The sequence below is a fragment of the Nansenia antarctica genome (genome assembly GCF_963989245.1).
Source record: "Nansenia antarctica genome assembly, chromosome: 17".
NCBI classification, from domain to species: domain Eukaryota; kingdom Metazoa; phylum Chordata; class Actinopteri; order Argentiniformes; family Microstomatidae; genus Nansenia; species Nansenia antarctica.
Genome location: NC_137687.1, coordinates 3,157,082 through 3,182,461, shown reverse-complemented (window position 1 = coordinate 3,182,461; position 25,380 = coordinate 3,157,082). Strand labels below are relative to the sequence as shown.

Sequence of the window (25,380 nt, the reverse complement as noted above, 5' to 3'; positions counted from 1 at the left end):
TCCTATTGACCCATATCGCTAAGCCAAGCCCCCCAAAATAGAAATTGTCCAATCATATCACAGCGGAAAGTCACTACAGGCAGAAAACTTGGACCAACAACTCGCTAGTATCTGATGGTGAAAAGCTTCTAGACTAAATATTCTTGTCATCTTTAAAAAACAACATGTCTATTACTTGCTGTGGTAAATCAGAAATTTGCCAACTCCCGCCATTGTAAGTCATTGAATGTCATTCAGTCACGGTCGGTCAGTCAGTCACTGTCAGTGAAGCGTTGTTTGTTTGTCCGAGTTTTCAAAGGGGGCGTGGCTTAGCGATAGGTCCGTTCTCCAATATCTCTATCACACATGTAGTTCAGTATATCAGTATAGTACAAACTGCCACCCTAAAGTGTAATGATGATAATGATGTGTGTGTGTGTGTCTGGTGTGTGTGTGTGTCTGGTGTGTGTGTGTGTGTGTGTGTGTGTGTGTGTGTGTGTGTCTGTGTGTGTGTGTGTGTGTGTGTGTGTGTCTGTGTCTGTGTCTGTGTCTGTGTCTATGTCTGCGTCTGCGTCTGTGTCTGTGTCTGTGTCTGTGTGTGTGTGTGTGTGTGTGTGTGTGTGTGTGTGTGTGTGTGTGTGTTGTGTACAGATGTGGATGAGTGCGCACTGGGCTCTGACTGTGACGACCACGCCAGCTGTAAGAACACCGATGGCTCCTACGCCTGCACCTGTACACACCCTTACAGCGGAGACGGAAAGAACTGCACAGGTAACACACACATGGTGACGTCAGAATTATAAGGTTCTATCTCAATTTTTGGTCAAATTTGAGTTTTTTACATAATCTGATCCATTAGGTGTTTATTAATGCCTGTGTGGTGTTATTTTTAAAATGTTTACAGTTAGTAATTCATTACAGTTAGTAATTCATAAAATACAAAGGTTCCGTCTCACAAAACATAATGGAATGTAAAAACGTTGACGCTCAATATCTCTGAACTGCCCTAAACAGAGATAGAACCTTATCATTCTAAACAGAGATAGAACCTTATCATTCTAAACGGAGATAGAACCTTATCATTCTAAGCTCACGACACGCCATACACACACTCGTACAGTACACTGCATCTTTCAAATAACGAAGGAACATCATCAGAGCCTCAACAATACTCCACTTGTTTTTTTCTCAACCGTATGAAACACTATCAGTTATGTCCTACGTATGTGTTTTGTCGACAACCAAAGCTCCTCCTCCTTTTAAACCGTTAGTTTCGTGGCTGTTGCATGATGAACCCTTTGTGTGTGTGTGTGTGTGTGTGTGTGTGTGTGTGTGTGTGTGTTATCTGTGTGTCTATTTGGATCAGAACCGGTGAAGTGTCAGAGCCCGGGGTCACCAGAGTTCGGCCACAGAGACGGCAGCAACTTCCTGATGGGCAGCGAGGTGGTGTTCACCTGCGAGGAGGGCTACGAGCTGATTGGCTCCACTCACATCCGATGCCTGGAGTCAGGAAGCTGGGACGGTATCTTCCCGTTCTGCAGAGGTAAAGAACATCAGGCTTGTTCCTTCCTGCGAGGCTTCTGCTTGAGTGTCTGTGTCACCTCAGTGAGTTTGATTTAACAAACATACATATATATTTGGATAATTTCAGCATGATCCTCCATATGGGAAAAAGTACGCCACAATTAACAAAAGTCATCAGAGGGATTAGTATGTCATCATAAGATCCCACCACAAGATGGGGCTGATTCTCTTGTAGCCGCTTGAAAGTGAATGTAAGTCCACACCATTTCAATAACGTGACGTTATAGGGTCAAGATGAATCAGCCCCTGTTCTACTGTACACCCCCCGAATCTCCAAATCACTGCTATTGTCATACAATCACTGTCAGCATCAGTAGAGACACTGACACAACATTGTTTTGTGAAATAAAAGGTTGATATAACTCACACACTCTCACACACTCACACACACACATACTCTCTCTCTCTATCTATCACTCTGTCTCTCTCTCTCTCTCTTTCTCTGTCTCTCTGTTTCTCTGTTTCTCTCTGTCTCTCTGTTTCTCTCTGTCTCTCTGTTTCTCTCTGTCTCTCTCTCTCTCTGTCTCTTTCTCTCTCTCTGTCTCCCTCTCTCTCTCTCTCTCTCTCTCTCTCTCTGTCTCTTTCTCTCTCTCTGTCTCCCTCTCTCTCTCTCTCTCTTTCTCTCTCTCTGTCTCTCTGTCTCTCTCTGTCTCTTTCTCTCTCTGTCTCGCCCTCTCTCTCCCTTCGAAAGAGCAGCCTACTTCTAATACCATCAACTCTCCTTGGTCTTCATCAACAACAACACATGTTTCTGCCCAGGCCTGACCTCTCTGGGTGTGTGTGGGGGGTGATTAGACAGACAGCTGGTTCTTTTGTTTGTCTCTTGTTGCTGCTGGAACAGTTTAAAACCTGGACTGCACCGTCAGCAGACCTGGATGGCCTGGTGTGGCCACATACTGTAGCCTTGCTCTGGCCCTGGGCCACAGACTCCCATGAAAGGGGAACTAGCCCACTCACTCACTGGGGGGGGGGAGGGAGGGAGGGAGGGAGGGAGAGGGGGGGAGAGAGGGAGAGAGAGAGAGAGAGAGAGGGAGAGGGAGGGAGAGGGAGGGAGAGAGAGAGAGCAAGAGAGAGAGAGAGAGAGAGAGAGAGCTGGGTCTGCCTGCGTTGGAGTTGATACTATAGTGGCTGAACTTGTATTGCAAAAGTTTTTGCTACATAGTGTTTTACTGGTCACGGTGGAGGTCATTGGTGGGGAGATGTAATACCAATATGTTATACTGTTCAGTATGTCTTCTATAAGGTTGAGAATATGAAAGATACGGTGTTATATGTGATCAAAAGTTTGTCGTTCCTCATAACAGACGATGAAGTAGGGACAGGTGATGGTGAACTGACGTTTTGGTATGTGAAAGTGTATGTGACCAATTAGTCAGCTCCATTAATCACGATCACGAGCATTGAGGCTTTTAAAAAACTAGTCTACTGCCCCGCGGTGGTGTAGCGGTCTAAGCACTAGCCACTAGTGCAAGCTGCCCACCGGGGACTGGGATCGAATCCCAGCTCGCCAGATCCGGATATGGCCGAGGCACACAGGGAGCGGCATATTGAGCGGCCGCTCCCGAGGGCGGTATAGGACTATTTCCGGACAAGGATCCGTCGCACAACAGCGCCCCCGGGGTGCCGGAATAACGGTGCTGGGCTCGAGGAGCCAGTCAGCTAGTCTGCCTGGCGATCTCCTCTGGGGCTGCCGGCCACGGGGTCGTGCGGCGGATCCTACGCAATAGGCAGGGGATAATTGGATGCTAGGTTGGGTTCAATTGGATACCAAATTGGGTGAAAAAGGGATAAAATCTGAAAAAACTAATTATATATAAAAAACAAAAACAAAAAAAAACTAGTCTAAACACATCTCTTCTCCCTGGCCTTTGACCTGAGGTGAGCCTGCCTTCCCGACACTGCACTCTTTGCACTTTTATTTGTACTGCACCTTGCTGCTTTTAGTGTATTTTTCTATTTTATCAGTTTTCTTTCATCTGTATTTTATCTCTTGTATCTTGTTTTTCTCTTTATATTTGATCTGTTAAGCACTTTGGGCGGCTCTTGTCGTTGTAAATGTTGTGCTATATAAATAAACGTTACTTACTTACTTACTAATCACGGTGTTGTTCTGTAGCCTTGTCCTGTCGAAGGCCCTCCGCCCCGGAGAACTCCGTCATGAGGGGGACCAACTTCACGCTGGGCAGCAAGGTGACTTTCAGGTATCACGCTCAGCCATTTACCACAAATGTGTCAATGAGTATTTGCTGTTCCAGTAGCATAATGGAATAAAAGCTATTTCCTTCAATCATATCTGCCCTCAAAACATCAGGTACAAGTGAAAAGTTACATAGTTTACCAAAACATCTACAAAATGTAGTAGTTTTATTAAAAAGTTAGTTTTTTAGGCCAATAGTGATATGATGGCATCAATGGATGGCCTCTCTGTCTCTTCGGATGTGCCGATGTATCAGTTGCATTGTAATTGTACACTGCTGCATGCTGGGTAATCTTTATAGTCATGTATTTTGCCCTCGTCTACCCTCAGCTGCAACAAGGGCTTCATCCCGCAGGCCTCCTATGAGATCCGCTGTCTGGCCAACCTGAAGTGGAGCAGTGCGCCCCCTACCTGTCGGCCGGTCACGTGCGGCGAGCCCCCGTCTGTCGAGAACTCTGATTTCATCATCAAAGGGAAAACCTACATGTCAACTGTTTCCTACACCTGTGGAGAGGGATACAGGTATATGTCTGCCCTTCTGGGTGGTGTCATAGTGGAATCAAATGTTACTTTTACTGTAGGCTATATCAATGTGATTGGTAGCTGGTAAAAGTGAATGTAGTAAAATATGAAAATATGAAATGACTCAAGGCAGATTTCCCAGACACAGATTATCCATTATTGAAACTGGGATTAAAACCAGGATCTGGCCTCCCCTACCCCTAACCATCTCCCCTGTCCCTACCACCCCCCCTCCCCGTTTGCTAACTCTGTGTTCCATGTGCCCATGTTACCTGTTGCTTGTTGTTTCTGTGTTTTCCGTTTCTCCCATATTGTCAGCGTCTTTGAGCCTCGGAAAAGCGCTATATACATTTTATGAATTATTATTATTACGGTATTTAATCTGTGTCTGGGAACCCTACCTAAAAACGTGATTGACATTGACTGTGTGTAAAAGTGACTGTGTGTAAAAGTGACTGTGTGTAAAAGTGACTGTGTGTAAAAGGCGTGCTGGTGTTAAGACTGCAGGGGCCTGTGGAGGTGGTGTGTGAGGCGTCGGGGGAGTGGAGCAGCCCCGCCCCCCAGTGTGCCAGCGTGCACTGTGGAGACCCCCCCGTCCTGAGTGACGCCCGGATCCTAGGGGACGACCACGCCCTGGGCAACAAGGTGCACTACGTGTGCATAGAAGGGTACGTGTGTGGTGGCCTGGGGTGGTCCAGTGGTCTAGCACCGCGGTCTACAGTGCACACACATGCCCATGTCGGCATGGGTTCGAATCCGGCCCCCATGCCCTGCTGACTTGTCCTCTCTCCCTAACCTTCCTGTCTGTCTTCACTATCTCTGTCTAAATTTTTTTTTAAAAAGATATGAGTGGGACTGCCCCACTCAGAAAAATAACTTAGAAGGGTAAGTGTGGTCCTCCACTTATCACAACATAGTAGTGAGGTAGTCATATTACTTCAATATCAGTCTTTTGCTGAGTCCTTCTAGGCTCTCCCAGTGTTGCCAAGACAACGGGTGAAATGTGATACCTCAGTACAACAGTAGCATTATCACTAGACTTGTGAATGTAGGTGATGGTAGAAGTTGCGGTGCTTTTTTCTCTTTGTCATGTTTTGTGTTAAGGTTACATTGGAAGATTTTCATTGGTCCTCCTCTTCCCTCCACAGATACACTCTGATTGGACCCGAGACACGGAAGTGCCTCCCTAGTGGCCAGTGGAGTCTTAGCTCCGCCCAGTGTGTGCCCCGCTCCTGCGGGCCTCCTCCCAACGTCGACCACGCCATGGCCGTGGCGGGTCATCAACTGTTCCTCGACACAGCCAACTACTTCTGCACCGACGGCTACACCGCCGGGAACAACTCCAAGGTTCCACCTGTTTTCTGTTGGGTTTTTTTCATCTGTTTTCTGTTGTCTATGTCTTAGCCTGTGTATTTGTGCTGTGAAATTATGTGTGTTTTTAAATTGAAATAGCTGTTTTTAAATTGTTTTAAGTTATTGTTTACCTATTGTATCTGTGCTGTGAAATTATGTGTGTTTTTAAATTGAAATAGCTGTTTTTAAATTGTTTTAAGTTATTGTTTACCTATTGTATCTGTGCTGTGAAATTATGTGTGTTTTTAAATTGAAATAGCTGTTTTTAAATTGTTTTAAACTGTTGCTCACCTATTGTAAAGCACTTTGATGTAAAGTGCTATACAAATAACTTTTTTTTTTCAAGGTGGTCTGTGACGCCCAGGGCTTGTGGGCGCCCCCCGGAGGCCAGGAGGCCCCTCGCTGCATCGCCAACTTCTGCCAGCGACCTCCCGACCTTCCCCACGGCATCCTGGACTCGGTCAACAAACCCAAGTACGCCAGCAACACGGAGGTCAGCTACAAGTGCGAGGAGGGCTTCGTGCTCAACACCACCGCCACGCTGAGGTGCCTGAAGGGGGGAGAGTGGGCGCCGTCGCCGTACGACGTGGGCTGCGTGCCCGTGCGGTGCACCAAACCCGTGGGCATAGAGAGAGGCTACGTCAGCGGAACCAACTACAGTTTTGGAGCCATGGTGGCGTACAGCTGTGATAAAGGCTTCCTGATCCGAGGGGAGAAGAGGAGGACTTGTAAGGCCAACGGAGAATGGGGCGGAGTTCTGCCCACCTGCCAGCCTGTCGCCTGCAACAGCCCCCCCCCCCTTAAGAATGGTTTCATCGAGGCAATAGGCTATGTATGTATGGGACAACATTCAATGACTTACAATGGCGGGAGTTGGCAAATTTCTGATTTCTGATTTACCACAGCAAGTAATAGACACGTTTTTCTTTTAAAGATGACAAGAATATTTAGTCTAGAAGCTTTTTTTCACCATCAGATATTAGCAAGTTATTGGTCTGAGTTTTCTGCCTTTAGTGACTTTTGCTGTGATATGATTGGACAATTTCTATTTTGGGGCGTGGCTTAGCGATAGGTCCATTGTGTTCAACACAACCCACTCAACCCTATACTGTACCTAAATACTATGTAACAATAAGTACAATGAGAGTTATTATAAATAGAGTTATTTACAGTGTTTCAGTGTATATGTTACGGTACATGTGGGAAAACTAGGGTTAGGATAATCCTATCCCTAACCCTAACCCTAGCACCTAACCCTAACCCTAACCCTAGTTTTCCCACATGTACCTTAACATATCGCAAGCTTAGAATGATAAGGTTCTATCTCCGTTTAGGGCAGTTTAGAGATATTGAGCGTCAACGTTTTTACATTCCATTATGTCTTGTGAGATGGAACCTTTTTATTTGATTAATTACTAACTCAAAAAATGTCAACATTTTAAAAATAACACCACACAGGCATTAATAAACACCCAATGGATCAGATTATGTAAAAAACTAAATTTTGACAAAAACTGAGATAGAACCTTCTAATTCTAACGTCACGATATATATATATCTAGATGGCAACGTGTTTTTGTGTTTCATTCTACAGAACAAAGTGCGGTTCATCTTCAACAGCAAGGTGACGTACGCGTGCACCGCCGGCTACCGGCTGACCGGGCGGGCGGAGCGCGTGTGTCAGGCCAACCGCCAGTGGTCTAACGGCGACCCGCCCGCCTGCGTCCTCCTCGCCTGCGACCCCCCCCCGCAGGTCGCCCACGGCCGCTACGAGGGGACCGCGGTCTTCGAGGTGGGCCGGAAGGTGGAGTACGTCTGCGACGAGGGCTACGAGCTGGCCGAGCGGGACGGCGCCGGCGCCGGTGTCTGGACGTGTCTGAAGTACGGCAAGTGGGACAAGACCAGGCGTCCGCGCTGCTCGCCGGTCCAGTGTCCCGAGCCCCCGCTGGAGGAGAACCACCTGGTCCTGCGCAGCCTGGACTCGGACTCCGGCACCGTGGAGCTCAGCTGCGAGGACGGCTACGTCCTCCACGGCGCCAGGACGCTGCGCTGCACCGCGGCCCAGGAGTGGAACGCCACCTTCCCCGTCTGCAAGCAGGTCCTCTGCGGCCCGCCCCCGGAGGTGGCCTTCGGGGACCCTTCCTCCTCCTCCTCCCCGTCGTCGTCGTCGTCGGCGGGCCCGTCCTACTTCGGCTCCAGGGTCACCTACTCCTGCATGGACGGCTTCACCCTCAGGAAGGAGGGTTCGGTTTCCTGTCTGGCGGACGGCCGCTGGAGCGGCCCCGTCCCGGAATGCATCCCCGTGGAATGCCCTCAGCCGACGGAGATCGCCAACGGGATCGTGGACGTGCAGGGCCTCATGTACCTCAGCACAGCCCGCTACAGCTGCAAGCCCGGCTACACCCTGTCGGGCAACACCACCGTGCTCTGCGGGGAGAGCGGCCTCTGGATAGGAGGGGTCGCCTCGTGCAGGCCGATCGAGTGCTCCGTCCCCGAAGAGATCCCCAACGGGAAGGTGGCGTACACCAAGCTCCAGTTCAGCCACGCGGTCACCTACTCCTGTCGCCGGGGTTACCGTCTCCAAGGCCCGGGGACTCTGAAGTGCCTGGCGAACGGGGAGTGGGACCAGGGGACGCCGGTGTGCGTGCAGATCTACTGCGCCCCGCCCAAGCCCATCGACAACGGCTTCGTGGAGGGGCTGGACCACAAGTTCGGCGTGACCATCTTCTACAGCTGCTTCCCCGGCTTCCAGCTGGTGGGTCAGATCCACCTGACCTGCGAGGAGTTCGGCTGGTCCAGTCCCGTCCCCGTCTGCGTGCCGTCGGACTGCGGCCTGCCTCCCCACATCGACTTCGGGGAGTACACCCGGGTCCTGGATCCCAACGCGGAGCTGACGGGGAGGGGGGCCGGAGCCTCCGCCGACTCGCAGGGGCGTTCTGCCTCGCCGGAGGCCTCGCCCATGGACATGAGCTTCCTGCACGGCACGGTGATCGCGTACCGCTGCCACGCGGGCTACGACCTGACGGCCGCCACCTCCTCCTTGGCGTGCCTGGAGGACGGCGGGTGGAACGGGACGGCCCCCGCGTGTGTCCCGGCGGAGTGCGGGGCGCCCCCGAGTCCCGACCATGGCTGGGTCAACGTCACGACGGACACCTCCCTGGGCAGCCTGGTGAAGTACGGCTGCGCGGACGGGTACCGACTGGACGGGGAGGCCGTCAGACGGTGCGTACAGGGCCGCCGGTGGAGCGGCCCCTCCCCCGTCTGCGCGGCCGTCTCCTGCGGGCACCCGGGGGAGCTAGCAAACGGCTCGGCCAGCGGAGACTCCGTCCTGTACCGAGGGGTTTTCCGCTACGAGTGCGCTCCCGGGTTCGTCCTCCGGGGCGGCAGCGCAACTCGGACCTGCCGCGCGGACGGGAGGTGGGCCGGGGAGAAGCCGCGGTGCGAGCCCGTCTCCTGCGGTCCTCCTCTCCTCCCCGGTGGCGTGTCCGCGGAGGGGAGGGACTACACCTATGGTCAGCGGTTAGAGCTGAGTTGCGAGGTTGCCGGGTTCCTCTTACAGGGCCCCTCGTCCGTCAGCGTCTGTCAGGCGGACGGCGTCTGGAGCCAGGCGTCGCCCGCGTGTCGCCCCGCGCACTGCGGCAGACCCCCGTCCGTCGCCCACGGCAGAACGCTGGGCTCGGACTACGGCTACGGCGGCGAGGTGAGGTACGAGTGCGAGGAGGGCTACCTCCTGAGCGGCGGTAACCCCGTGCTTGTGTGCCGGGGCGACGGACTCTGGGACGGCCCGGCGCCTCGCTGCGACGCGGTGGCCTGCGACCCGCCTCAGGACATCAGCCACGGGTTCCTGAACGGGTCCAGCTTCGGGTACGACAGCGTGGTGGAGTACGTGTGCTTCGACGGCTACGAGGCGGTCGGGAACCCCGTCCTGCGCTGCTCGGCCGAGGGGCTCTGGGTCGGGACGGTGCCGGAGTGCCGGCCCTGCGCGTGCCCCCCGCCGGTACTGAAGTACGGGGCGGTCCTGGGGAGGGACTACGGCTGCGGAGACCGGGTCTACTTCCGCTGCGACGAGGGCTACGCCACCCTGGGACCCTCGCAGGCCGTGTGCGAGAAGGGGGGCGTGTGGAGCCCCGGCGTGCCCGTGTGCGGACGGGGCAGGTGCACCGTCGCCCCGCCTGCGGTACCCCACGCCGTCCTGCAGGGGGGCGGCAGCGGCGCTACCGCTACCGCCCCGGACACGGTCACCTACAGGTGCAGGCCGGGCTACCAGATGAAGGGGTCTCCGCACCTCTCCTGCGGTAAGGAGGGCAGGTGGGGCGAGGTCAGGGTCACCTGCGAGCCGGTGTCCTGCGGGGCTCCTCCGCCCGTGCCTCACGCTCAGGTGGTCGGAGAGACGCTCACCTTCCCCGGCCAGGTCCACTACAGGTAAACACTGGACATGTTTATATTTATATATGATCCCCTATTCCTCCTTTTGGCGGAATCACATGTTAGAGAGTATGTGAAGTGTGAACACACTGTATCTTATCCCCTCTCTCTCTCTCTCTTTCTTTCTCTCCCCCCTCTCTCTCTCTCTCTCTCTCTCTCTCTCCCTCTCTCTCTCTCTCTCTCTCTCTCTCTCTCTCCCTCAGGTGTGAGGAGGGGTATGAGCTGGCCACACAGACTGACTCTGTGAGTTGTCAGAGTGACGGCACCTGGTCCAAACACAGCATCAGGTGCCGAGGGGCCCCCTGCCCGCGCCCCGCCAACCTGACCACCTCTGTCTTGGTCACGGGGGAGGAGTTCACCCCTGTGGGGGGCACGGTCAGCCTATCTTGCCAACCTGGGTTCTACCTGCTCGGCACAGCGCTGGCAGAATGCCAGGTGAGACTGCTGTGTATCCTACGGTCATTTAGTAAACTCCTCTGTCAATTATTCCTCCCCTTTAATAATACCAATTGGTACCTTGTTGTAAAGGTGACTAATCAGGCTTTCCAACGACATAAAATACAATACCAATTGGTATTATTAAAGGGGAGGAATAATCGACCGGAATAATGTTTCCGAACTTTTTTGGAGGAGTTTATATTGTATGCTTCGATCCATTGAGACCGACTTTCTGATTAATCCCTGGAGGGAAACTGAAATGTCTGAAATGCGAAACGAAACAATACAAACATTCATCGAACATACTAGTATAACATAATGGGCATCCGATGAAACTTAGAGTTAAACACACTGTGCGTATAAGCTATGTATAGGAAACCTTTCATATTTCTCTTAACACTTCTCACGTGTCTTTTAGTTCTTCAGATGCTTTCATATGCATGACCCTTCTCACCACTGATAGTTGTTTACTGCGTTACGCGTGACTCTTTTGACGACTGACTCTTGGTGGTTCTGTGCTGTAGCTGGGTGGAAGCTGGTCTCCTAGCCTCAGCTCGATATCCTGTGGGCCGGTGGTCTGTGAGAAACCACTTCCTGTTCGTCACGGCGTGACCGAGGGCAACAGATTCAACTATGGAGACATCGTCATGTACACATGTCTGCCCGGGTTTGAAATGACGGTACTGAGAGGGGTGACCCTTATACCACCTCATTATGCTGGATAACTGAACTAAAACTAACGAGCTTGAGTGTGTTTTCATACACCACTTGGATACCTCTTAACTTTTGTAATGTCGTGACGTTAGAATTATAAGGTTCTATCTCCATTTTTGTCAAAATTTTGATTTTTACATAATCTGATCCGTTAGGTGTTTATTAATGCCTGTGTGGTGTTATTTGGTGTGCATTTTTTTTAAATGTTACATTTTTTGAGTTAGTAATTAATAAAATACAAAGGTTCCATCTCACAAAACATAATGGGATGTAAAAACGTTGACGCTCAATATCTCTGAACTGCCCTAAACGGAGATAGAACCTTATCATTCTAAGCTCACGATGTGTTGAAGTAACTATCCTGTGTGAGTCGTTTAAGTCTAGTAACATTGTTGTAATGTTACTTACAAATTCTAAGTTAGTCATGTGTTTTGTTTATTTAAGGCTGCTTTGAGAAAGAGAGAGAGAGAGAGAGAGAGAGAGAGAGAGAGAGAGAGAGAGAGAGAGAGAGAGAGAGAGAGAGAGAGAGAGAGAGAGAGAAACAAACAATGACCAATACTATTGTCTGTTTCATTGGATTGAAATATTTGAAGAGATGCAGGATGACGAAGCCTTTCATACCCTCACAGTAAATCTAATCCAGTCTTTTGTTTTTCCTTTGTGTGAAAGCTGAGAGACAGGAGCCTCATCAGATGTAATCTGTTACATCATCAGATGTATCGATGCTACGGCTAATGTTCCATTACTGAAAGTCACATGACGCCACTTCCCCTGACTACCGTATCATACTGTTACCACAAAGAGCTGAGTCACTCAGGCTGCTGTTTACAATGGGACTCGTATGTGTAGTTAACGCTCTGCTCCTCTGCGCCGTCACAGGGGGAGTCTGTGCAGACCTGTCAGGGGGATAGGACATGGAGCGGAGTTCAACCTGTCTGTTTAGGTAAGGGAGAAGTGTGTGTGTGTGTGTGTGTGTGTGTGTGTGTGTGTGTGTGCGTGCGCGTGTGTGTGCATGCATGCGTGCATGTGTTTGTGTCGGTAACAAAGAGAGAGAGAGAGAGGGAGAGAGAGAGAGAGAGAGAGAGAGAGAGAGAGAGAGAGAGAGAGAGAGAGAGAGAGAGAGACAGTGTGTGTGTGTGTGTGTGTGTGTGTGTGTAATCCAGAATTCCTAGAATATTGTACATATCTCATCTACCCAGAGGATGACTCATCCCTCCCTTCTCATCCCTCCCTTCCCTCCCTCCCATCTCATCCCTCCCTTCTCATCCCTCCCTTCCCTCCCTCCCTTCTCATCCCTCCCTTCTCATCCCTCCCTCCCTCGTCTGTCTTCTGCCCCCCCTCTCAGCTGGGTCCTGTGGGCCGCCCCCCGCGGTGGAGAACGCAGAACCTCAGACGTCAGGAGAGACGTACCAGAGCAACGTCAGCTACGTGTGTAGTCCTGGTCTGCACCTAGTCGGCCCACAGAACCTCACTTGTTTGGCCAATAGAACGTGGAGCCTTCCTGCACCGACGTGTGAGGGTATGAAAGGCTTCGTCATCCTGCATCTCTTCAAATAATTAAATCCAATGAAACAGACAATAGTATTGGTCATTGTTTCTCTCTCTCTCTCTCTCTCTCTCTCTCTCTCTCTCTCTCTGTCTCTCTCTCTCTCTGTCTCTCTCTCTCTCTCTCTCTGTCTCTCTCTTTCTGTCTCTCTCTCTCTGTCTCTCTCTCTCCCTGTCTCTCTCTCTCTCTCCCTGTCTCTCTCTCTCTGTCTCTCTCTCTGTCTCTCTCTTTCCGTCTCTCTCTCTCTCCGTCTCTCCGTCTCTCTCTCACTCTCTCTCTCTCTCTCTCTCAGTTACCCAGGGCTGTGAGAGTCCTCAGGAGCTGCTGAATGGGAAGGTGCAGGAGCACAACCTGACCACCGGGCGTGCTGTTGAGTTTCAGTGTGATAAAGGCTACACCCTGAAGGGGGATTCTTTGGTGGTGTGTATGGGAGACAGTACCTGGAGCTCCCTATTCCCCATCTGTCAACGTAAGACTCTTAGGAACACACAACCACACAACGAACATCAATATATTCAATGTATTTTTCGTTGATTCGTAGACCTTTACGAAAGAGAGAATCCATCCTCCGCTATTCAGCTCTGGGCTTCATTCAACTTCATTTCAATTCAGTCAGGGAATGTAAAATCAATTGAAAATAATTGTCACATCACAATTCCAGAATTGGGATTTCGGTTCATCTCCGGAATGATCTTCTCTCTCTTTTTTTTAAAGGTTATTTTTTTCAGAGTGGGGGCAGTCCCACTCATATTTTTCATTTTATTGGATATAGAGATAGTGAAGGTAGACAGGAAAGTAAGGAGAAGGAGAGGGCATGTCAGCAGGGCATGGGTCCGGATTCGAACCCATGCCGACATGGGCATATGGTGTGCACTGTAGACCGCGGTGCTAGACCACTGGACCACCCACCCCAGGCCATGAATGATCTTTCTCTATTGAAATGGAACCCTGCTGGTATCGTTGTTCCATCCAACTCATCTCTGTCTCTGTCTCTCCCAGTCTTACATACATACACCTCTATCTATCTACATGCAATCCATATATTCTGGTCTGTAAACCAGATTGAACCAGATGCATTTCCACAACATTCTGTGGAGGTTGGCCAATCAGCTACGCAACACTGGCCACAGATAGGGACGCCCCAACAACAATGCCTGGAATTCTTTGCAACATCACCAAGTTTCACAGGGTGTGTCATAACGCTCAACACATTTACCCAATAACAATGACAGTGCTCTTCTTTGATGGCAACAACAAGATACATGGTCTACGAGATGGATTGAAGTTTGGGTAACTTCATAAAATAAAAGTGTTGGTTATGATGCAGCCGCATGGTTACTGACTTTCATACAGGTTGTAGACAGCACTCGAGTTGAGGGGGGATGAGGGGGGATGGCCTAACCCCCCTGAAATAAAAACGGTCAAAATCATCCCCCTATTGTGCATGTGTCTGCCTGTTTAGTTTGCTCCTGCACTTTGTGCTCTCCAGTTGCACAAACACTCTGATTGATTCTAATTGATTGGTGTTCTGGGTCTGACAAGGAACAAACATCAACATTTCGCCACATTTCTGCATGTCTTTCACAATGACTTGACACACATCATCATCATCAATTGTATGACACACCATACAGCATCAAACAATCAGTCGCCCTCAATATTCTATAGGTTAGCTTGACTACAGAATTCCTCACCCATGTTTACATTGTCCAGCATTGTATCTACATGGGTGTGTGTGTGAAACCTTTCGCCTGCATATTTTCCTTTTCAAAAAATGCCGGTTGAGAGGACGCTGGCGTTGCTTGTTCGCCGCTTCTCCGCACGAAATCTAGGTGTAATTGCAGTATACAGAGCAGATTGTCCTACAAAGACACTTAGACACTTAGATTTAGTCATCTAAAAATGTTGTAATCTAATTAGTCATCTAAAAATCAATTAGACCCCTATACTTACTTATTTATTCTTTTTACTATTACTACTCAATCTTTTCAGTTTGTAAAGCGTCTTTGAGTGTCTAGGAAAGCGCTATATAAGTCTAATGTATTAATAATAATAATATTATTATGATTATTATGATTATTATGATTATTATTATTATATTTCACCATGATGTTCTGTATGTCTCCACAGTGAAGCCTTACTGTGCATATTCTCAGAAACATATACAACACCTTGCAACTAAAGCATTACAATAAATATTGTGTATAAAACCCATCTACTGTGGCCTGGGGTCCAGTGGTCTAGCACCGCGGTCTACAGTACACACATATGCCCATGTCGGCATGGGTTCGAATCCGGCCCATGCCCTGCTGACATGCCCTCTCTCTCCCTTCTTCTCCTACTTTCCTGTCTGTCTTCACTGTATCTGTCCAATAAAATAAAAAATAAAAACCCCATCTACTTTATATTTCACGATGCTATTCTTTTCTGTCTCCCCAGCCAAGCCTTGCCCGACCCCCCCTGGGTGGAAGGAGAGCCCTGGGAACTCCTCTCGGCCGGTCTTCCATGTGGACCAGCTACTTCCTGTCACCTGTCCTAAAGGCTACCGGGCCAAGGGCACCGCCACCATCACCTGTAGGCCCGACCAGACCTGGACTCCAACCAGCAGTGTGTGTGAGAGTGAGTAGAACCTTTTACACTGTGTTCTGTTAGGTCATGTTCTTCTCACATGAAAGTCCGAATTGAGACCCCGGAGCAAGTGGATGAGTTTGCAACGTTGTCGCATACATTATTTCTCTGATTTGCGTTCTCACAGCCCTTCATGTAAACGAAGTAACATACGCAATCGAAAGCAACAGACAGTGGTAGTTGATTGGTCAGAAAAATGAAGAAGAAGATGAAGAATTGCCCGTTCGTCCCGCTCTTATACAGATCAACACGCGTGCGCTGTTGTTTTCCTATGGACTGCCTCGAGCAGCGTTCTCACCAAAAGCGAAGCGAAGCAAAGTGACAGATGCGTCGTTTGTAACCGGAGCAAAACCACCTTTTTCAAGCGGAGCATCTGACGGGTATTTGCTCCGGGAGCGACTTCGAATGCGCTTTCTCACCGCTCCAAACGACGCAGAGCAAAGCGAACTTTATCCTAAACTCTGTTTCAAGTGAAGCAAATGTTCTAGTGAGAACACCCCCTTAGAGGTCTAGTTCTAGAACACCCCCTTAGAGTTCCTCAGTCCTGGTCCTGGGGACCCACAGGGTGTGCAGGCTTATCTTATCAGCCCAGTACAGATAACACGACTGATCAACTGATGAATGATTGATTGACGACTGTTTCTACTGATCAAGGGTTTGATGATCTGTGGATTAGTTGAATCAGGTGTCGTGACGTTAGAATGATAAGGTTCTATCTCCATTTTTGTCAAAATTTAGTTTTTTACATAATCTGATCCATTGGGCGTTTATTAATGCCTGTGTGGTGTTATTTTTAAAATGTTGACATTTTTTAGTTAGTAATTAATAAAATACAAAGGTTCCATCTCACAAAACATAATGGAATGTAAAAACTTTGACGCTCAATATCTCTGAACTGCCCTAAACGGAGATAGAACCTTATCATTCTAAACGGAGATAGAACCTTATCATTCTAAACGGAGATAGAACCTTATCATTCTAAACGGAGATAGAACCTTATCATTCTAAACGGAGATAGAACTTTATCATTCTAAACGAAGATAGAACCTTATCATTCTAAACGGAGATAGAACCTTATCATTCTAAGCTCACGAGGTGTGTTAGTGCTGTGCTGGGCTAGAATGAAAGCCTACACACCACCAAACCCACAACACACAGAGAGAGATCACACAGCAGTTTCAGGTATATGACTGGTGATACCTAGGTACCAGGTATCAGGTATAACTGGTACACATCTATTGCCACACACACACACACACACACAGACACACACACACACACACACACACACACACACACACACACACACACAACGCTCTCATATTAATGTCCCGACCAGGAAATTGATATTGGAACGAGATCAATTTTAAGATCAGGTTTCTCCCACTGTGAGTCAACAGAGAGCAAATGAGTGCATCAGTCTTGCTTTCTCTTTCTCTCTCATTGGCTGAAACTACACCACCAACAGGGAAGCTAAAGTTCACCGTCATCCTTCCATTAACACAGGGTGTTGCTACACCAAAGCGAGATGAGATATGCTACCCACAACTCTTATCTACACCACTCTTATCTACTCAGGAAATATCTTGAGCCTGTGAATGGAATGTGTTAAAACTGTTCAAATCGACACTCTCTTTCCCCCCACAATATAGAGGTATCCAAACAAGTTTATGTTTACAATAATATAATATATATATATATATATATATATAATATACAGAAATATTCTTTCTTAGTGATACTGTACACCATGAGCTCATCAATTGGCCACTGTTACCCATGAACAATCACTGAGGCTTTGCTTAGGAAAGACATTAAAATCTACTTCCTGTAGACATATTCAAATCTACTTCCTGACAGTGAACATCTGTCAGAGCGTGGGTGTATTGAATGGAGGGTGGCATGGGGTGTGTATGGGTCTGTCTGACTCTTTACTGAGAATAGTGCAGTGGCCTGTATGTCCTCCTGTCCCTGTCTCTGGGTCAGTTTGACCCAGGTCATGGGATCAAGCCTAGATACTTTATGTGTCCTTTTCTTTTCTTTTTTCCATCAAGTGAATCAAGCTATTGCGTAGCTGTGTAACAATTCCAGTACAAGATTATTTTACAAAGATGATACACTTCTGCATGGCACAGTTACAGTATCCCTTTCTGTTTGCATGGACACCCTAGGTCGAACATGGCCCCTCCCTGTCAGCCAATCAGCTTTTGCCTGCTGTACTTCCTCCTCTGCCTCTGCTCTGTGTCTGTGTTAGGCATGATGAATGGTTCCTCATCTACAGTAGTTAGACCGGTAGTCACTGACTGGCATGTTTGACTAACTGTATGGGCTAGTAACTGTTGTAGAAACCATTGTCCCCTAACTTGCATGGTTTGTCTGAACGCTGTGTTGTTTTGCGTCGCAGTGGTGTGTATTTCTGTTTGGGGTAATATGTATTTCTGTTTGGTCTGGTGTGTATTTCTGTTTGCGGTAGTGTGTATTTCAGTTTGGTGGAGTGTGTATTGTGTAGTGTGTATTGTGCATGTGTCTGCATGTTTAGTTTGCTCCTGCACTTTGTGCTCTCCAGTTGCACAAACACTCTGATTGATTCTAATTGATTGGTGTTCTGGGTCTGACAAGGAACAAACATCAACATTCCACCTCATTTCTGCATGTCTTTCACAATGACTTGACACATCATCATCAATTGTATGACACACCTTACAGGATCAAACAATCAGTCACCCTCAACATTCTGTAGTGTAGCTTGACTCAATTCCTCACCCATGTTTTACATTGTCCAGAAAAAAACAGATTGACATCTTGTTATCAAAACCTGCAAAAATTAAGTACCTACATAAAAAATGTGCTGTATTAACATGTTAAATGCAGCCCTCCAATACACACATGCTATGAGCATACAGTAAACTGTGTCCCAGGTCGTCAGCTTAGAATTCTAAGGTTCTATCTCCGTTTAGGGCAGTTCAGAGATATTGAGCGTCAAAGTTTTTACATTCCATTATGCTTTGTGAGATGGAACCTTTGTATTTTATTAATTACTAACTAAAAAATGTCAACATTTTAAAAACAACACCACACAGGCGTTAATAAACACCTAATGGATCAGATTATGTAAAAAAACTAAATTTTGACCAAAAATGGAGATAGAACCTTATAATTCTAACGTCACAACATGCTATGAGCATATACAGTAAACTGTGTCCCAGGTGAGGTTTACGTACAGTCAGTAACCGGTGGGGGGGGGCTGTCCGTCTGGGCTGTTACCACTACACAGGGGTCTCCTGTGGCCCCCCTCTCCACGTGGCCAACGGGGTGGTGCGGGGGGCCGTCTTCCAGTTTGGAGACGTGGCGGTGTACTCGTGTTTCGGAGGGTATGCCATGGAGGGCACCGGCAGGAGTTTGTGTCTGGAGAACGGGACGTGGACCCCCCCTCCGGCCTGCAGAGGTAGTGAGACTGCACCCCTAGCGTCCCTGGGGAGGGCCTACCCCTGTACTTTCTACCCCCTGACATCATCGTCCTAGAGTCACTCCTACACTCCTTCTCTCTACTTCTCATACACACTGACACTGCACTGGTTGGATCTGACAGGTTGTTTTTGAAGCATGTTGTATCTTTGTTCCAGTGCATGAGGCTGGCTGCACGGTTGGTCATGGCACATGCACTCAATGCATGGCTAGTTTGGGATGGGGTGACTGAAGCATTTGGATTAACCCCCAAAATATGTCTATATTAGTTTTTTTAACAGGACTGCTAATCTTAACGGAATGCTTTTCTTCTTGAGGCCGACTGAAACACAAAACACACTGGTTGGGGTGCTAGTTGACCGTGCAGAATATGTGTCAAAGTTTGGGGTTTAATTGTGTGTGTGTGTGTGTGTGTGTGTGTGCGTGTGTGTGTGTGTGTGTGCGTGTGTGTGTGTGTGTGTGCATGTGTGTGTGTGTGTGTGTGTTCTCTCCTCCAGCGGTGTGTTGGCTGCGCTGTCAGAATGGAGGGATGTGCCAGAGGCCCAACACCTGTTCCTGTCCAGAGGGGTGGATGGGACGCCTCTGTGAAGAGCGTAAGTACCCATCCCATTCAGTTCAACCAGCTTTAATGGGCCTATCGCTAAGCCACGCCCCCAAAATAGAAATTGTCCAATCATTATCACAGCAAAAGTCACGACAGGCAGAAAACTCGGACAAACAACTCGCTAATATCTGATGGTGAAAAGCTTCTAGACGAAATGTTCTGGTCATCTTTAAAAAACAAACAAGTCTATTACTTGGCTGTGGTAAATCAGAAATTTTAAGTCATTGAATGTCATTCAGTCACGGTCTGTCAGTCTGTAAGAATCAAGGACCCCAATTGAAATAAGCCAGTGGCTTTCTTGGGTTTTTATCCTGTTAGTTGACCTTGTATGTAATATGTACTTTCATGTACCTACTTCTGCAAATCTTCTAATAAAGTTTTCAATCAATCAATCAATCAAGTCTGTCAGGTAAAAGTTGTTTGTTTGTCCGAGTTTTCAAAGGGGGCGTGGCTTAGCGATAGGTCCATTGACACAAAACACATGCGTGAATACTGCAGAAGAAGAAGTGATCTTGATAGTAGTTGAATCACATAGGGGAATATTGACTTCTCTAAACTCACCATGCCTAAGCATATTCTCTATACCTCGCCGTATAGTACCATCATGAAACATGAATGAAAGAATGACAGCTGGTCAGACAGAGGAGAGAATGTGTACAATTGTGGCGAAGATTGGCCATCTTTACCTTAATATGGACTATAGTGAATATTCACTCATGGATAAGCAGTCAGTTGGATATTCAGCTTCAGCTGTCAGCTGAAAGGGCTGCGGCGGTGGGCTCTGATATCTCCAGGTGGAGACAGACCACAGCTGCACAGTGTCTGACGTGTGTGTGTTAAACCAGAGAGAGATAGTAATGCTGCCTCAAAGAGGAGAGAGAGAGAGAGAGAGAGGGAGAGAGAGAGAGAGAGGGAGGGGGAGAGAGAGAGACAGAGAGAGAGAGAGAGACAGAGAGAGAGAGAGAGAGAGAGACAGAGAGAGAGAGAGGGATGTACTGTGAGGGCTCCAGGAAGAGAGAGAGTGATGTAACCGACGATAGCGTTTGAAAGGGGGAAAGAAAGAGAGGCGTTACTTCCTCATTAGCATGAAACCCTTTCATATCCTTAATTCACCCCTTCTTTCTGAGAAAAAGCAGTTCTTCTTTTGACACCGCCGCATCCTGCCCAGCACACACAGTGGAGTGTGAAGGACGCCTTCAGAGATGATGTCATTGAAAGAATCATTGTCGGCGTTGTTGTTTGTGTTCACGTGTCTCTCGTCCTATCACAGCCATCTGTATCCTGCCGTGTCTGAACGGAGGCCGCTGCGTAGCGCCCTACCAGTGTGAGTGTCCCACGGGCTGGACGGGGACACGCTGTCATAGCGGTGAGTGTGTGTGAGGAGCTCAGTGACGACGGACACAGGTGTACAGTAACTCCTCTACAGAGGGTTCCCTATCCCTTTACCACATCTTTTTTTTTTTTCTGAGTGGGGCAGTCCCACTCATATTTTGCATTTTTATTGACAGATATAGTAGAGATTTAGACAGGAAGGATGGGTGAGAGAGAGAGGAGGGATGACATGCAGGATATGTCCCCGGCCGGAATTGAACCGGGGACCCTGCGGTTACATGGTCAACGCGTAATCCACTACGCCACCTTAAAGTCCTTTACCACATCTTTAACAGCATGCCACTTAGCTACGTAACCTATAAACTTAGTTGAATATCTACTGGAAGCCCTTTGTCAACAAAAAAAGAACAATTATTCACTCTTTTCTAAAGCAGTGACTCGGGGAGATGAGAATGTTTGCTGGTTGTCACAGGAAAAGTTAAAAGAGCTTCAAACAGGAAATATAACCGCAAGTGGCAACGGGGCGTGTTCCTACAGATATGCCCCCATAACCATAAATGGGGTGACACTGACAGACACGTGGTAGATCTCCAGACAGGTTGTAGATTGACAGATGGGGGTAGACCTACAGACAGGGGGGTAGACCACGCACCTAATATGGGCCAAGTTGAACTCATGATATACTAAGCTATGATATTATGAAGTACCCTAGGACCACGGGCCTGTAAGGTACCAGTCACCTAATTATGGCCTGATATACACAGGCTACTATGCTATGATGATAATATACACTAAGCGTAAATACAAAAATGCATTGTGGATTAACCATCCCCAGTTAATGACCATGTTGTATAGTTTATGTCGTAGCATTTCACTACTTATATAATGTGCTTACACCATATTCTGCAAGCCTAGCATAGTACGCCACCCCCATCTGACTGAATCAGGTAAAGCGGTCATGAGAAGTACATAGTAGTAGGAACACTAATAAAACAATTTATTTTGAAGAACACAACATGACAGAATTAGGCTAGAGATAGTTATTTTTATCGCTTTCCCAAGAGTACCACAATTATCACATGACACCCCAGGTGACACCGAGGGAGCCAGAAATAGCTCATAGTATTATGGTTAAGTAATACGAATTGTATACATCACTTAGTTAAAATGGTGACATAATTGGTGACACCGCAAGATATTTCGAAAGATCTCCACAGGATGGAGAGGAGGAAGCAAAGGAGAGGAGGTTGGGAGGGCGGCTGGGTGGTGGTTGTCTTGATTACAGTGTGAGATAGAGAGAGAGAGAGAGAGAGAGAGAGACAGAGAGACAGAGAGAGAGAGACAGAGAGAGAGAGAGAGAGAGAGAGGGACAGAGAGACAGAGAGAGAGAGAGAGAGAGAGAGAGGGACAGAGAGACACAGAGAGAGAGAGAGAGAGAGAGAGAGAGAGAGAGAGAGAGAGAGAGAGAGAGAGAGAGTCTTGATTACAGTGTGAGATAACTCTGGGCTCATGGTCATGTATGAGACAGATATAAATACAGTACAAGAGGGTAATTCTAATGGTTGATGTCATCATGGAGAGAGTAAACAGAGGTAGCTCATAGTATTACCGTCCGACGGTGTGCGTCATGCTGTTGCCGTAGTAGTAGTAGCCGTGTGTGTCCATGACAACAGTCTGTTATTTGCATGTGACAAGCATTGTTCCTCAAGGGCTTCCTGATGTGAAAACAAACACACGAGCAGAAGAGCATGTAGGGCTTGTAACCAACCTGCTCTACAGACTCACTTGACTACATCCCTGTGTTTGTGTTAGGCGTTTGTGTGTCTTGGTTCTGTGATGTCGCAAGTCATGCAAGTCAATTTGGTGTGTTTCATCCATCTTAGGAAAGTCCCAGGGTCCTTAGCAAATGTTTTGTTTGTCATCGGTGCCCTTGTAATGTTTCTGCTTCTCAGATCTGGCCTTAAGGATACCCTTAATAAGAAACGTTTCACTCTTTCCACTACAAAATCACAGGTGCATAATAATACGCCAGCTGTGTGATGGTAACTCCTCCTCAGTTAGATTGAGGTAGTTTTAAATCCACTGTGATGGGATGAACTACAGTAGTGCTAAACCAGTACTATACTGTACACAGAAGATATTGGTTGTTGACTGGGGGTAATAACGTGTGTGTGTGTGTGTGTGTGTGTGTGTGTGTGTGTGTGCGTGTGTGTGTGTGTGTGTGTGTCTACAGCGGTGTGTTCGTCATCCTGTCTGAACGGTGGGAGGTGCATCAGGCCAAACAGATGTCACTGCAGTCCAGGGTGGAGTGGACATGATTGCTCAAGGTGAGATTACTTAACCAGCCAGCCACACACACACACACACACACACACACACACACACACACACACACACACACACACGCACACACACATGGATTCCAGACCATTGAGGAGTATACTCAGTCAGGTTGACAAAGCATAACAATTTTATAACGTGTGTGTGTGTGCGTGCGTGTGTGTGTGTGTGTGTGTCTGTGTGTGTATCTGTGTGTGTGTGTGTGTTCGTGTGTGTGTGTGTGTGTGTGTCTGTGTGTGTGTGTGTGTGTGTGTGTGCGTGCGTGTCTGTGTTTGTGTGTGTATCTGTTTGTGTGTTTGTGTGTGTGTGTGTGTCTGTGTGTGTGTCTGTGTGTGTGTGTGTGTGTGTGTGTGTGTGTCTGCCTGCCTGCCTGCCTAACACACCCTAATTCAGCATTAGAAAGTGCATTACAATATCTCAGTAAGGGGGAGAGCTCTTCCTGTTGGAGGCAGTCCAAGGTGTGGGTGGGCAGAGACAGAGAGACAGAACCCTGGCACAGACACCGTACCACTACTCTAAGTAGACGGCCTGTTGCACCACTCTTATAAAGAAAGCTGCTTTCATCTTCAAGGCATTTCCTGGATGTTTCTCTCTGACAACCCTTAACATTTGGCCTTTCCTTCCTTTTTTTCTCTTAAAACTCCCGTCAGTTGAGATGATAAAAAAAAAAGCTAATGTCGTGACGTTAGAATTATAAGGTTCTATCTCCATTTTTGTCAAAATTTAGTTTTTTACATAATCTGATCCATTAGGTGTTTATTAATGCCTGTGTGGTGTTATTTTTTTAAATGTTGACATTTTTGAGTTAGTAATTCATAAAATACAAAGGTTCCATCTCACAGAACATAATGGAATGTAAAAACTTTGACGCTCAATATCTCTGAACTACCCTAAACGGAGATAGAACCTTATCATTCTAAACGGAGATAGAACCTTATCATTCTAAACGGAGATAGAACCTTATACCAGTGTTTTTTTCCGTGGTCAGGAAAAAACTTTTGGCACTACTCATGTAGTGTACTAACTAATATATCATTTACTGTGCTGACTGTTCTCAGGAGTCCCACAGGTATAACCATAGAGGTAATACTGTATGTAGATATGTATCTCTCTCCATGGGGGTAACTGACTGAGAACAGGGTTTGAAAGGCTGTGTGTCCTCTCACACACACACACACACACCTGGAGTCCCCAGAGCAGTGTCTGGCCTGGAGCCACGTTGCAGGGCTATCCATTGTGATGTCACTCAGAATACTCTAACTGGAGATCGGCCAATTGGGCTTTTACAAATTTCAACAGTCAGCGTTTTAAACACTAAATGGATGCCTACCGTATATTGAGAAATGGTTCTGGTCAGCATCCCAAAAGCTTGGGATGGAAAGAGTAGCACTTAAACCTTTTAAGACTACCTCTAATATTGTCTTTCTACTCTCTTTTCTTGACAGGAAAAGGAAATCGGGGTATTTTCATTTTTAAAGATGCCATTCGAGGTGAAAGAAGATTTTTCTCTTGATTTGGAAAATTTTGTATAATTATTTCATAACTGTAAACCGTGCATTTCTGTCCTCGCATTCTCCAAGGAAACAAAACAGATACATTTTGTAAAATAAAGCTGTATTTTTTCATATAGAAAATCAACAGTATTAAATATATGCTGCTATATACTTGTACGATGTGTAAAAACTATGATGTGATTGTCCAATGTATATGTGTAAACTATTCTCATGTTTTTATTAAAGCATAAAATACAACGGAACCGGTTTCATCCCCTCTTGTGTTCCTCATCATCTATATACACCATATGATATGTTCTGAGAGAAGCTCACATTGGTCCTCAGTTGGTAGAGCATGTGACTGAACACGCCCCTTTCAGGAAGTGTTTGGTGGGAGGAAGACTGAGAGCACACGGTGGAGCAAACAAACGTCATATACTATTGTTTTGAAGTGAAATCAAGTTTCTATCAACTGAGAAAGGGGGGGGGGTGACATATTTTGCACCTTGGGAAGGTGGAAATGACAAATGGAATGGAGAAGGATAATGAAAAGAACATCGGCAGTGGAGCAGCGAAAGAAAGAGAGAAGCAGGTACGAAATGATGTCGCTTTGGATAAAAGCGTCAGCTAAATGGCATATATATATTATATTTTTAGAAGCTTCATAACTTTGCTATTTGCAATAGTATGCTTATAAAGGGTTTAGGGCTTCAATTGTCAGTGAACTCATCCATTAAAGGCAAGTACACTAAGTCAGTAT

At 47.4% G+C, this 25,380-nt stretch overlaps 1 protein-coding gene across 1 annotated transcript in view; it reads left to right on the top strand.

Annotated features, from left to right (window-relative positions):
* svep1 (sushi, von Willebrand factor type A, EGF and pentraxin domain containing 1) overlaps positions 1-24,712 on the top strand; it is a gene marked incomplete at its 5' end in the record, with an annotated part of 101,562 nt that extends 76,850 nt beyond the window's left edge. The window contains 19 exons of the mRNA XM_080547738.1: positions 631-750; positions 1,346-1,522; positions 3,680-3,764; positions 4,091-4,282; positions 4,783-4,950; positions 5,431-5,629; positions 5,982-6,455; positions 7,230-10,057; positions 10,264-10,495; positions 11,023-11,178; positions 12,092-12,155; positions 12,558-12,731; positions 13,051-13,227; positions 15,198-15,377; positions 18,661-18,831; positions 19,349-19,444; positions 20,726-20,821; positions 23,021-23,114; positions 24,573-24,712. Of these exons, the coding sequence (XP_080403864.1) occupies positions 631-750; positions 1,346-1,522; positions 3,680-3,764; positions 4,091-4,282; positions 4,783-4,950; positions 5,431-5,629; positions 5,982-6,455; positions 7,230-10,057; positions 10,264-10,495; positions 11,023-11,178; positions 12,092-12,155; positions 12,558-12,731; positions 13,051-13,227; positions 15,198-15,377; positions 18,661-18,831; positions 19,349-19,444; positions 20,726-20,821; positions 23,021-23,114; positions 24,573-24,603 (5,714 nt within the window). The 3' untranslated portion in view covers positions 24,604-24,712. The remainder of the gene's footprint in view (positions 1-630; positions 751-1,345; positions 1,523-3,679; positions 3,765-4,090; positions 4,283-4,782; positions 4,951-5,430; positions 5,630-5,981; positions 6,456-7,229; positions 10,058-10,263; positions 10,496-11,022; positions 11,179-12,091; positions 12,156-12,557; positions 12,732-13,050; positions 13,228-15,197; positions 15,378-18,660; positions 18,832-19,348; positions 19,445-20,725; positions 20,822-23,020; positions 23,115-24,572) is intronic.
* Between the last annotated feature and the right edge of the window lie 668 nt (positions 24,713-25,380).